General features: G+C 38.8%; 1 protein-coding gene and 1 long non-coding RNA gene across 11 annotated transcripts in view; one reads left to right on the top strand and one right to left on the bottom strand.

Moving 5' to 3' along the window:
- The window catches only part of LOC137860988 (uncharacterized), a 196984-nt gene that overhangs the window by 157598 nt on the left and 25618 nt on the right, over nt 1-13768 (bottom strand). The gene's annotated exons all lie outside the window — the stretch shown is intronic.
- The window catches only part of SPHKAP (SPHK1 interactor, AKAP domain containing), a 98066-nt gene that overhangs the window by 62697 nt on the left and 21601 nt on the right, over nt 1-13768 (top strand). For all 10 annotated transcript variants that reach the window (XM_068691863.1, XM_068691859.1, XM_068691860.1 and 7 more), the window contains one exon: nt 11079-11138. In XM_068691863.1, coding sequence (XP_068547964.1) covers nt 11079-11138 — 60 coding nt within the window. The remainder of the gene's footprint in view (nt 1-11078; nt 11139-13768) is intronic.

Raw genomic sequence — 13768 nt, 5'->3', positions numbered from 1 at the left:
ATACAGAATTTAAAGCTTATCTTCAATGGAAGTTACACCTAGTTGCCATGACTGTTTTCTTCTGCAGAATTCAGAACCTTGTCCATACAAAGTGCATATTCACATGTCCTTTGAACTGAGTGATCAACTACATCCATACAGCATCCATTATATCATCATAGTATCAGCACATGACTTTTTTTCCTACAATAATTAAGAACAACTTACCACCAGCTATGAGAAGCAGAGATGGGGGTTCTGTTTTGTAGAGAGATTTCCTTTCCTGAAGTATCAGCATAAGTCAGAAAACAATCAGGAACCACACCACACAGTGCTTCTGAAATTACCTAAATTTCTGTTCCTGGCAGTGTTGCAGCAAACTAGCTCAGGCTGAGAGGTTTTCTTGCTCCTTTTCCAGAAAGATCCAGTCAAATCCTTAACTAGATGTCAGGATTTCTCATCTCTTTGCTCTTCTACAGATACACTGGGAGCTACAAAAGCCCTGACTTTAATCATCACTGTAGGATCTTGCAGACCTCTGTCACACTGCAACGGGAGCCCAAATTAGGGGATGAGCCGGAATTAGGTGACTAGCCACAGAAAGTATGGCAGGGAGCCTCACAGTCCTGTTCACATAGGAGCTAGAGGTTTAAGAAGCTTACACGGAAGGAAGTAGTTTTTCTGGTAGAAGCTTGTTTAGCACTAGAAGAAAGCTTAGACCAGAAACATCCTTTTAATTTTCAGCCTTGTCATTTCAGATATGATAAATTGGAAGCTACAAAACTCTTGTTTTGTTTAAGGAGCTTGTTCTAAAATACCCCAGTCTTTTCAGACATTTTTTTCTCCTGACAGTTATATAAATGCAATTCTTATATATATGTAGAATGAACATCTCAGGTTTTCTGAGCTTCAGAGCTTAAAAATGGGAATGGTAAAGCTAAGAATCTAACTGACTCACAAGCAGAAAGATCTTTATTTCTGTTTCCTTCTGTTTAACTTAGTAGAAGAACATCCACAATTTCAGCAGATGTGTGGTCTAGCTTGGAAAATACTTGCAAATAGGTGAGCGCAGAACAGCTACTTGGCCTGACACACAGGGGCTGGGGATGGTATCGACAGTTCTGATGTGGTAGCCCTCTCCTCCAGATTCCAGCAGAATATGTTTAGCTGAGACCTTTTATGTTCTCTTCAACTGATGCTATACAAACGTGGGTAGAATCATGCTTTTCTAAGTAATTTTTCCAAGCGTTTAGAAAGAATCAATGTCAAATTCACCAAAATAAGGCTTTCCAGTTAAAATCACTTTATGCACTATAAATAGTTAAGAGAATTTCCCATCTTGCTTCTTAAACAGTGCATTTGGGAAAGATAACTTCTTCCAGATCCCCTTTCCCACATCCCTCCTTTTTTTCCCCCCTCTCCTGAAAGATGTTTAAAGAACTCCGTGAGAGGAAATGATTTATCTTTGCTATTTAATACTAGATTCTGGAAATCAATAAATCATACTTCAACTGGGTCAAGACCTATATCTCTCAAAAACTACATGTAATTAGGCAAAACATTGTCCCAAATTAGCTGTAGATTTGTGTGCATAAAAATATTTTGACAAAGTAGTCAAATTAGAGTTAATTTAGTTAAAATATTGTTTTTAAGAATAAAGAGAATACCTAGGATTACAGCGACAGTAAAGAAGCCTAATTGCAGTTTCTGTTTGCCTGTTTACCAATACTAATAATTTCAGGCTCAACTGAGAACAATGAAAGAGCAAATCCAAGCTGAGGGGGGAGCAAATGAATAAAGGAGAAGGGGGAAAAAAAGGAAATCTCAAAGTTCAGTCAAGCCTTTCTTTCTAATTATGCAGTGGCATTTAGGGTTTTGAGAGCATGTATTTAAGATGTCAAATTAACTGACTTGATGGATCTTTTTAATGTGACTGAACAACACATTCTCCAAGCATGGTAGGCATGGTGATTCATGATTTCATTTAAAAAAAAAAAAAAATTAAAATGTGGGATCAGAGATGGTGATATCTTAGATAATTTTTATGGATGCTTACACAAAACAGTCCTCTAAAAATAGGCAGAGAGCAAGAGAGGGCAGCACCAAAGTGAACCTGCACTTATGCAGAAGCAGACAGACCTGCGGGCCCACTCCTTTCAGGGACACATTTGGCAACAGAGCCTCCCCTGATGTCTCTGAGAGCCCCAAATAGAAAAACAGAGGGGACCAATGTCTTCACAGAGCCATGTCAAACAATCTCCTACAGAAACAGACACCAACAACAGAAATTAAGCATTGGGCTTCAGCTTTTTCCAAGTCAAACTTAAAGCCCTGATGGTATGTGGGAGGTGGGTGAGAAGAAGGAAGAAGGCAAGAGGGTGAGTAGCCTTGATCAGGAGACAGACTGTGTCACCACCAGTGCTGACAGTGGGAGGAACTGGTGCTTCTGCCCCACCAGCGTTGTTCTTGCGACTCCTCCACGGTTTGTAGGATCCAGTATGCTATGCAGAGCTACCATTCTGCGTGCTGGAGATTAGATCTTAATTTCCAGTCATGACATAGCTTGTGAGGACACGCAGTCTAGGTGAGCCCAGGTGACAACCTGCAGTAGCTTTTGAAGTTGTTGGATAACATCTGTTTAAGTACATAATAGAGTTCAGGGGTCCCAGAGACAGAAGTTTGTACTGGCCTCATGAGTGCAGGTGGCACTGGGAGACTGTAAGCACACTGGCTGTGTGTGAAGCCTGCGCCTTCCTGCACAGCACAGAATCCAGACAAGGCCGCACCTTCACAAATGTTCTTCTGAGGGGAAAGTGCCCATCAGAGCTTACATCTCAAGATGCTAAAAAAGTTAACCTTGAAACATTACTACATGGGTGAGAGAGCCTTTTGAATTCCAGCACTCATGTATCCCATCAGAAATTCAGCTTGTTTCTGCACCATTTCACAAGCACAACAACATGTAATACTACTACTTTTTCTAACAATCTTGCTGCTTCAGAGCTCAGTTTATAACCTGTCTAACTGCTGGGGCAGAGCTGCCCTGGAATTTATAAAGTGTGTGTGAGCAGACAGATGCTGTGCAAGTCTCCTTCAGTGGAAACAGAGGTCAGGCCGTCCAGACCTACATGTAGTTTGACATGACAGAAGCTGTTGGCAAACCATACGCTATCTTTATTATAGAACTTCAGTCAGAAATGCTGAAAATAGAGACTGGTGAGCCACAGCAGGAGCAAAGGCCATAGCAAAAGACTGAGCTAGAGAAGCTGGGGAATTGGCCCTTGGTTTGAAACACACTGTTAAGAGAGGACCCACAAAGCAGAGGGCATTTTGTGTAACTGAACTCCTGTAAGTTAGTAGATTTAAGGCTCTATTTAGAGATTGTGAATTGATGAATTTAGAGACCATGTCATGTGTTGTCAACTCAGTGCTGAGAACAGGACATGTTATCTTCTGAATTGCAGTGGAAACCACTAGCTGTGTTGATAAGAGTTTGTTTTCTGTGAGAAAGTCTCTAAAACAATCAATTGGTTCATTTACAGAATAAGAGATTTATTTATTTTTATTTGTACTTCAACTTCACCTAGAGATACCTAGAGTGACTATGTTAGTTCCACACACCTTATTGGTAACATCTAAGAACACTTTCACCAAACTGTTTCCATTATAAAACTAATTTCTGCTTGTTGTAACACTGGTCATCTGTAGCTGGTCTTTTGTAGGCTGAATGCCAGTGCTGTTAAGGATAAGATGAAGTACTCATTGTCGCAGGAGAGAAAAATATGAGTATTGGCTAAAAAAATTAATCATGATCCAGGAAGCAAGAAAAGCACTGGAGGAGGACTTGAGGAGGAGAGGAAAGAGTTTAGGGCATTGGCCTAATCATATGTTATAAACTTGATTTTTATTCCTAATATGTATATTGATGTATATTTATCATATAGTTGAGTTCAGTAAAAGTCCACCAGCAAATGTCCATGTTTCCTTCCTTAATTAGTTCACACTTCATCTTCTCAAAAGCAGGGAAAAGTTACAGTATGCTGTGCCTGTGCTACAGAAGGATCACACTAAGTAGCAAAGTGGATTGTTTTTCATCTAGAGACAATTTCTGATCCACAGGACCCAGTCCTGAAATCCTTTCTGCAGAAGGCTTTGAGCTAATATTTATCAGGAGACTTGTTTCAGAAACTGTGACAACCTTGGTGCTGCTGAATTTGACTGCAGCCCTGCAAAGTACCACTCCTCTAGCCCTTCCCCTCTGCTGCAGCCCAGAGGAGAGGCACCTATGCTCAGGGGACACTAGTCTGTAGCACAACTTCCCCACAGTGCAAATGACAGCACAAATATGAAAAATACAGGCTAAACCATTATGCACATTAACATTGTACTACAAAAGGGAAAAAAATATCATACTAGGTACCATCATGACATGATAAACATTTCTGAATGTAAGAGCTATCTCACTCAGTTAAATATATATTTTCCAGATATTTCTATCTTAACTTCTGATCTAACAGCTTACATCTAGATTTTAACACAATTCACTCCTTCCATCCAGCTGATGGATATACTTATGCTTTGGTACTACCTGCTGATCATACACCCCAGAGACTTGGAACAGCTGGAACTTGCAGCTAATCATTCCCCTATAGACACTCCTATAGAATGTTTTCGCTTGATATCTCTGTTTAGCAAAAACATTTGCATTTTTATATTAGGCTTCACAGCATTTACTTCACTGTCTCTCACAAGCACTGAAAATGCCTGCTCTTTTGTGCACAATAGAACCGACATGGACAGATAAGGAGAATGGATTTATGCACTTATTCTTTTTACTTACCTTTCTTGATTCTTGAAAAACAAATGACTTTCATAGTACTTTAGAGCAACATTTTACCAAATGAGACTATCTAGATGTGTTAAGAAATAGTAGACAAATATTCAACTGTCCCAGAAATATGAACATTCATTTGATGCACCATCAGTGTTTTCCATATATCCAAGATTGTGTTAATTCCTCACTTCAGTTACCTATAAGATTAAAGAATGCATCTGTTTGACTTTGTAGACTATGGGCAGTTATATTTCTTGGCGTACCAAGACTGGCCTAAGCAGAGACTGCCAAAGAATTGGAAATTCAAGGCTGCAGGGAGTCTCTTTCATTTTGCTTTCATTGTTAAAGAGATCATTTTTCCAAACCATTAAATAATTTATATCCTTTAGTGCATTTATTTAACAGAGCCTGCCCTTTAGTTAGCTGCAACAGTTAAAACTTCATGGCATTTTGACAACTGAAAGTTTCAACAATTTCCATGCAATCTTTTCCCTTAAAGTGTCTAAAATTTGGTAGTACTGTTTTATGAAGTTTAGTCTTTGGCTTCCTGAAGCGGTCCTGTAACTGACATACTGTTCGAGGCTGCACTGAGATTTAGTTAAGTCACTGGCCTGCCCTACTGAGCAGGAGATCAAAGGAAGCAGGAGGAGGAGAAGAAGCAGGACTTGCTTCTGTGCCACCCACAAACTGATCTCAGATCTATACTCATTATTTTGCTCAGGAAAAAATCCTAATTGAAAATAACATCCCCTGCCATGGTCTAATGGAACCATAATTTTTCCGTGTCAACAATCTTAACACATAGGAAATGGAGAAAGACAAGATTAACTACAATGAAGCTAAATTATGGTATAAATTAGGGCTTATTGGTTTAGATGTATCACTGTTTTATTCAAGCTAGCCTTAAAATCGGAGTTCTCAGCTTTGTTAACTGTCACGCTTACATTATCTAGTTCTCTAAGACTGTACATGACATTTAAATGCATATAGAAAGAAAGAAAATAAGCAAGCATAAGGCCTAGCAAAAATGTAATTCAAGAAGACTAACGTGAATGTAGGGTTTTATGGAAATATACATTAACTTGGTGGTCTTACATGAGCCATAATAGTTTTTATTCCTTCTGCAGCAAGGACTATTTTTGACCCCAATCTGCAAATTAAAATGGTGATGTAGAAACACAAAACTTAATGTTCATGGGAGACAAGCAAAGAATAGAAATATTGGGTAGGATGTTGCTTTTGGCCTTGATGGATGCAGGGTCATTCCTGTGAAGTTCTGCACCCAACACACGCATATTTGCTGGGGAGGTCACTGTGTCATCAGTAACAAGACTCCCATTAAACTCGGAGTTGCTCCAAGACCTCTGATTTCTGAAGCTGCAGTGTAGGAAGACTTCTACTCTCTCAAGTCTCACTGAGTCACAGTGCAACCCTTATAGAAGCTTTTCATTATCCAAACACATCTCAAGCATCAGTTAGTTTTTTCTTTAAATGATTGTTTTGAAATGACCAAAGACACATACTTCCCAAAAACTTGTGCAAGCAGACTTCTTTCGAGTAAAAAAGACTTATTTGTACAAAGCCAAGATGTGAAAAAACTCATAGGATCCCCAAAATTATAAGATTAATTATTAATGAAAGGGTAATCTTGTGACATTTTAGAACATTTATTAAGAAATCATCGTTTTGCAGATATTTGGTTTGACCTTGTAAGAAAAAATATTAAATGGCAGTTGAAATTCTATTGGAATTATAAGATTCAAAAAGCTGCAAGTTCAAAGAAGAACAGTCAGATCAATAATTAGGGGCCCTTACAGATCAGAAGAGGTCCCAGTGTTTTTATTTAAACTTTACATTGGCATAAATAATTCAAGTGAAAATAAAGTGCAAGCTCTTTTAGGGAGTCTTGCAGACCAGCATTTTGATAACCATCAGAACCAGTGATCTTAAAAAGAAAAAAAAAATTAAGCTATAATTGCATTGCCAGAACTAATATAAGCCATCCTAATATAAGTCAAAAATGTGTAAATGTTGCTGGTCACTTTCAAAGAGAAAAAGATTACTGAACATTTCTGGACAAAACATGGCACACTGCCACTTCTCTTTCCTGTGGGTTACAGTTTACTTTGATTCAGATGCATGAAGTAAAACAATATTTTTATCTTGAGCTTTTGCTGACTTCAGCTCCTAAGGGAGCCCAACATGCAGCTGTATGTTGTACAAAACAGACACCATTCTGGTGAGCGAGGACTTGGAGTCACTATATTTGGTTACTGTGCTATGGGGAAATTATGGTGGTTTAAACTATCTTTCTAGAAACCAGGAGACTCTGACTTGGCTCTAATAGTTTAGAGCATATTGTTTGTATTTGTTATAAGTTTGGAGCAACTGTATTGTTTTCCTACTTTTGTACCAATGAAATTAAGATGAGAAGAGAGCTCAGTATTGCAAAACTGCCATCACACTGCAGAGCTACTGCTGAGAGCAGAAATGAGTGAGGTCAGACACTCCATTAAATCCTTAAAGACAACTGTCAAAGCAATCATAGTTGCTGTAAAATTTCACAACCCTCTTCGCAAACAGTACCTTCATAACTGCAAATTAAAACTAAAAAAAAATGATAATAATTAAAAAAAAAAAAAAAAAGATAAAGCGTTCCAGTAGGATGTTAGCATATAAAAAACAATCCACATCCTGAGAACAGACAACACCAGCCCATCACAGAGATGGGAAACAAGGTGGTCATAAACTCCAGGTCTTCAGTTTCTCAAAGGATAATGTTTTAAAAAAAATCAGAAAAACATCACAGCATTAATGTGAGATGAATGTTTCTCACATAGGGCAGAAGGAGCAAGGGCACTAGCAGAGTCAGGTTAATACTAATTTAAAAGCTGTATTGTGAGAGCATCTTACCCATGTTACGCAGACAGGGACAGGAGGAGAGGCGGCTGACTGCCCTGCCATACAGCCCTTTTCCTCCTCCCACCATTGGACTCTTAAGTTGCTAATTTGTAAAGAGAATTAAATCACTACTGAATGTCACTGGGGAGAGCTTAAGGTGCAAGGAACACAATTTGAACTTGCCTTCTTTGCTATGGAGGTACAGTCACTGCTCAAACTCTTTGCCCTTGAGGACTGCATTCTCTCAGGCTGGTTTTGTATACAGAACTGCTACCAGCCTCCATCTCAGCAGTTACTCAGCCTTCCTAGGACATGCTTTTTTATCCCACATGTCCTCAGGCTTTGGCATTTAAACCATATTTTACTTTGCACCCAGGAACTGCCTGCTCAGATTTTTTTTCTCCCATAATCTCTCCTGGGGCTAATGATCTTTTTCACTTCTGTTAGTAGGAAGCTAAATGTGAGTCTTACAATCTTATAGGCACACTGAAGTGCAGTCCCAAACTGGTTATCTCCTCTAACTCTCTCCTGGGCTGTCTGAATTGGAACCTTGCACATCTAAATAGACTTGGTCCTATGAGAGAAGACAGGAGAGAGGATGGAAGAAGCAGAGCAGCACAGACCTGGGACAAGAAGTCCCTGTAAGCTTAGTTTCTGGACAGCATTTACATGGATATAGCAACCAGCACAGCAGTGAGTTCTGCACAGTTCCACCACAAATCCGTGCACATATGTAGAAGTTGAGCCTATGCTGGGGTGTATGGCACCAAATCCAGCCTGCTAGTGACCCTGGATGAGCTACCCCAAAGCTGATGGCAATCAGCTGTTATATATACAGCATCAGAGTGGCCTGAATGAAGTGGTTTGTGCCACCTGAATTTTCTCATCGCCACTTCAGCATTTTGATACTGTCTTTACATGGTCATACTCCACCTACTGACAGAGATTCTTCAGACTGGTGGTGTTCTCTTCAAGCACCCCCAATGAAGCATCTCCAAGAACTAATATCCTCACAATGAATTTTCTAGACTGTAGCAGCAGTGCAGAGCCTGCTAGGATGGAGCTGAAGAGTTCTTTTATGATGAGGCGGTTATCTAGTCCCACTACCTACTCAAAGCAGAGTTAATCTCAAAGCAAACAGCAAAAGGATAGGAAAAAGTAAACCAGTTCTTCAGTGCCTTTCACTGGTCTGAAACTATTTTTGTGTGAAAATTGCCTACAATTAAAACTGTAAAATGCACAGAACCGGAAAGCGCTAAGAGACTACAGTGACAAGACAGTGTAATAAATCAATGTCAATGGAATTGATGAGTGTATTTGGAAACTGCATTCAGTACTGCTGCACGAGTTACATAATCAGTTCATTGAGGTCTGAAAATAAAATGTAGATGAAAGAAACAGGATATGACTTTAACAGATAGTCCTGCATATACTGTTATTTCTTCTCCCAGGGCATTAGTGAGTTACATGCAATCCACAGCACATGAAACAGATGATGATTTATCTGGCTGCTTGGAACAGGCATGTTTTTAGGATGGCAGTCAGTGTCCCTGTTGGAAGTGCCAGTGTATATATAGCACACCATCCTACCAATGGCTAGGTAGCAAATGCCTATGCACAGACAAAACTGCTCCAACATAGCTTTTTCATAAAGCCTTTACACCTAATCCAGTGCAAAATTAGACCTTACATTTCTGAGGGCTTGAAAACAAAGGTCCTAAGCAAGAGCCCTGACTTCGGTACAGTAGTAAGCCTGCTTGAGAGGACCAGAAACCAGCCATATGCCTTCCAGTATTCCTACTCCAGCTGCCAAATGAACGTGTCTTTGAGCACACACACTGCCGTGCACCTGTGGACTCAGGTATCACTTTTGTGAACACCAAAGTGTGTGTGGAACAGCGTAGTTTCCTAATGCTTTGTAATAAGCACCTATTGCCAGTGTGCGAAATGACTGCATGTAAAATCCCAGTGAAAAGTTAAGAGAGATTTTTGTCTATGTGATAAACTGTCATGTGTTCAGGACATTATGCAACTACCAAGCTGTATTGCTATAGGGTATTTTTAATATTCCATAATTTCAACATTTTAATAACTATCTTAAAACTCTGCCAGCCATGAAACACAGATGACTGTTGCACATCCTGATTGTTGACATTGTCAGGCAGAGAAATATATTTTCTTTAAATTGGAGAAGCGTTGGAAAATATGTTTTTAAGTTCATATAAAGATGCATTAAGCCATTAAAACATTCTAAAGGGCTAAAGCTTTCTTACTGAGGTTGGGGTTTTTTTGGTTCATAATGGGAGGTCTGGCTGGATCTTTCCATCTGCTGTGCTGGCTGTTGCTGCAGATGGTCATAATCTGTACATATGGTATGTGCATATATAAGCTGAAATCAATGTTGTCTTGGGTTAAAAGCAGGCACACAAGATAAGCTTGGATGCCTAACACAAGAATATTGGTAAAGGACATAATTCAGAGCATTTTACTTTTCGAGGGGAATTTTACATGGAGTTAGGGAAAGAAATATTTACAGCTTACTGAAAAAAAAATAAAAAATCTCAACTCAGAGAATGTAAAGTCTGGATCTGCAATTTGTTTGGAATACATTTTTGGCATTAGCTCAACCCTGAATCTGTGCCAGACTTTGGTTTAAACTGTAACAGACCTGAAGATGCTGTTTAAGCCAGTCTCACTGCCACTAAAAGGTTGCTGAAACTGATGGTGACTAGAGAAGGGGTAAAAGACCTCATAGTTAAAAATAGTATCTAACAATGAATCACACATAAACCTAGCAAATATTAAGCTGTTCTCTGCTACCTACTGTAGTACCTGGTTAGCACTGAAAACTTCTGCTTGCAAATTGGCTTATGAACTTCTTGTTTGGAAAAAACACTACAGTATTTCTTTGACATGGAGAAAACTCTAGAAGAAACTCACAATTTGTACAGATACCCATACTTGCACTTAGAAAAGATTTAGTAGCAAGTGGCTGAAAAGAGGAATTCATTGGAAAAGCAAGACATGAATAATTTCTGACACGTGATCAAATGCATTTTTAATATTTCCTGTATCTTTTCCTCTAACCTCTGTATTACAATTTATCAGCAACATTTGCCCATTCATGAGATGAAATAATTGTCAGAGCAGGTGAAGCCATGAATCTTCTTCTGTCCCTTTTTTGTACTTTTTATTTTATTTTATTTTTAAGAGTTTTGCTGTTCTCCTTGCTAACTTTTCTTGCACTGGGAAAACACTGCACATATTCAGCTACAAGAGTAGAAAAGGAACATAAATTGGCTTAAAAAGAGTTGCTACCATTCTAGCGTGACTTTGTAAGCTACTGTTTTCTTTCTTATTTCAGGTTTGCTTTGTGAATTTAGATGCAAATAGAGATGATTGCAGCGATGAGCAAGTGCAACAGGTAACAATTTCTGTCCTAATAACATGTACAATGAATGTAGATACACCAGGACTTTCCAAAACAAACCCAGATCAAAATTCTATGGACAATTCAAAGACAGAATTTAGCTCTTACAGAACGGAATGCACCATGAAATGAATGCATTTCAACGCCTGTCCCTATTTTGTAGCTTTTCTTATTCCCATCCCCGAAATGCCTACTTTATTACTGCAACCTGTGAATTAACAGCATTTATCCTGTCAGTGGACTTCTTGCTCAGCCATGGTTTTGTCAGAGACTTGGATGTGTCATACATCCAGGTATTTAATTTGACACGATAATACATCAAAATCATTTCTGAAGTCACTCTTTGCTATTGTCAAAAAGCCTTTGAAACTTTAGTCATTTGACCCATCTCACTCAAACTGCAGGTGGTTTGAATGTGTGGTCTTGAGGAAAAGATTAGATAAAACAGAACTAGATGTGTGTTTGACCTGCTTAACTGAAAGTTTAGAGGGGTAGGAAAAAAGGGGGGATTTAAATATATATAGAAAAAAAAAAGAAAAAAATCTTGGTTACTTTACAAAAAACTAAGACAAACTATGTCATGATATTCTATTTAAAATATGTATGCTCATTCCAAAACATTCTCAAATCTGAGGAACTCACATTTTAAAGGTATGGCCCAATAACCAATTTTGAGCTTACATCTTCCTTTACCGGTTCACTTCCATCATCCTGGCTTGGTGCCTATGCCTGACACGTAACTGCTCGCAGCAGTATGTGGTAAGTGCTCAAAGGCAGGGTCTCCTGGCCATTCAGGGGGTTCCTCAGTAAAGCATTTAGGTTAGTTTGCTGGAACCATTTTAGCTCATGGGAGGACAACCGATGTAGGGAACTAGTTGCCTTCTGCAAGTTGTAAATTAGCTGTTTCTCTATGCCGTTTTCTACGTCTTGGATCTGTGAAAATTCAGGTGACAAAAATAAATACAGTTTCTTGCAGAAAAATTATTTTTCTGTTGAATCAGCAGGTTAACTGTGCAGAACAGATTGAGAGGTTTAACTTCACTGATCCCACAAAAGTACCAGTTGTTTTCTAATAAACAATCATTTTGCTAGCTAATCCTTAAACTGGTTTAATGCAGCCACTGTTTACAATAGCTGGAGGTGAGTTTATTCTTTCACAAGCACAAATCACCTCTGAAAGCAGCAGAAGCATGATTTTTACCTCAGCCCTACAGCAGCAGTGCACACAGCACTGGCACGCTTCATGTGGCCACCAGTAGCTTTGTTCCCAGCAGAGTCAGCAGCCCCCAAGCACTGCCCCCCGGGGCGCCCACCCCTGCCACCTCCCGTGACTCGTGACTTGTACCAGCACAACCACACTTTTTGGGCTCGTTTTACAAATGCACTTTCTGGTGCAGAGTCAACACATTCATTAGGTGTGACTAGGGCTGATATTTTAATTTTCAGTGTAGATAATAAAACACTCGATGCTAGCACAGGCATTGTGTATTCTTCCTATAGTACTGCATTTAATGTAAATTGGCTTTGAGTGAGGTGGGGTTTTAATACCCACTAATGCAGTGAAAGTGTGTAACATAAGAAAATATGTTAGCATAGCTGTCATTCATATGAAATATATAATTATTTACTAATAGATACTGTTGGGGTTTTGCATTATCCTCTGGACCTTGAAACAGGTTACACTGTTGGAGGGCTTTTTATTGTTTTTTTTAAAGGCGTAATCATCTTTCCATTATTTTTTATTCTGAACAAAAAGCAAATTCAAAAGTCATAATTTTGTACCTAAAAAATCTGATAGAATGTGGCAATTTAAGCAGTAAAAGATAGAGATATGTAAAGAAATGTGTGTGATAACAGAAAGGTTATAATTTAAAAAAAAAAAAAAAAGATGAGAACTTTTTTGAGCTATACTGAAATGTCAAACTGAAGTGCTGAATTTAGTTATGTCAAATATAAATACTTAGCCCCATCTGAAGATCAGTCTACTGAAAAGTAAATTGTTCCCCAAAACCGAATTAGATTTGCTAAGCCAGAAAGTTTTATTATATCTAATTTAATTCACTCTGAGGAAAAATAACAGTACTGCAAGATTATCATTCTAAAGATGAAAAGGAAAAAGTAAAGTGTCATTGAATTGCATAGTAACTAAAGCATGGGGCTGGGTACAGGAGATCTGCATTCCCTTAATGGCTTTGCCATTTGATGAGTTCTGTTCGTGTATAAAATGGAAGTGGTATTTACTTCCTCTGGAACGGGTTGTCCTTGATTTCCTGTTCATAACGCACACTGAGATCCTCGGCAAGAAAGGACTGCAAGCACTCTTAGAGCAGGTATTGTCCTCCTTGTCTGGCCTTCGTGCACAAATGAGCCCAGATACTTACTGGCACACCACTGGGACTGTAGCAGTATTGCAGTACAAATTTCCTGTGTTACTAAGCATGATTGATGTTATTGTTATTGCCATCTTTGGCTCTAGCAAATACATGACAGCCAGAAAGCGACTGCATCATTACAAATGAAAGGTCATGAAAGTGTCCAGTGGAGCAGCAAAGAAGCGTATATTCCATCTGTGTATTAATACTTTTGTTATGCCAGACTTAGAAATGCATTAATTTGATCAGCAA

The sequence above is a fragment of the Anas acuta genome, chromosome 9, assembly GCF_963932015.1.
Source record: "Anas acuta chromosome 9, bAnaAcu1.1, whole genome shotgun sequence".
Taxonomy (NCBI): Eukaryota; Metazoa; Chordata; class Aves; order Anseriformes; family Anatidae; genus Anas; species Anas acuta.
This window is presented reverse-complemented; position numbering and strand designations above follow the sequence as displayed.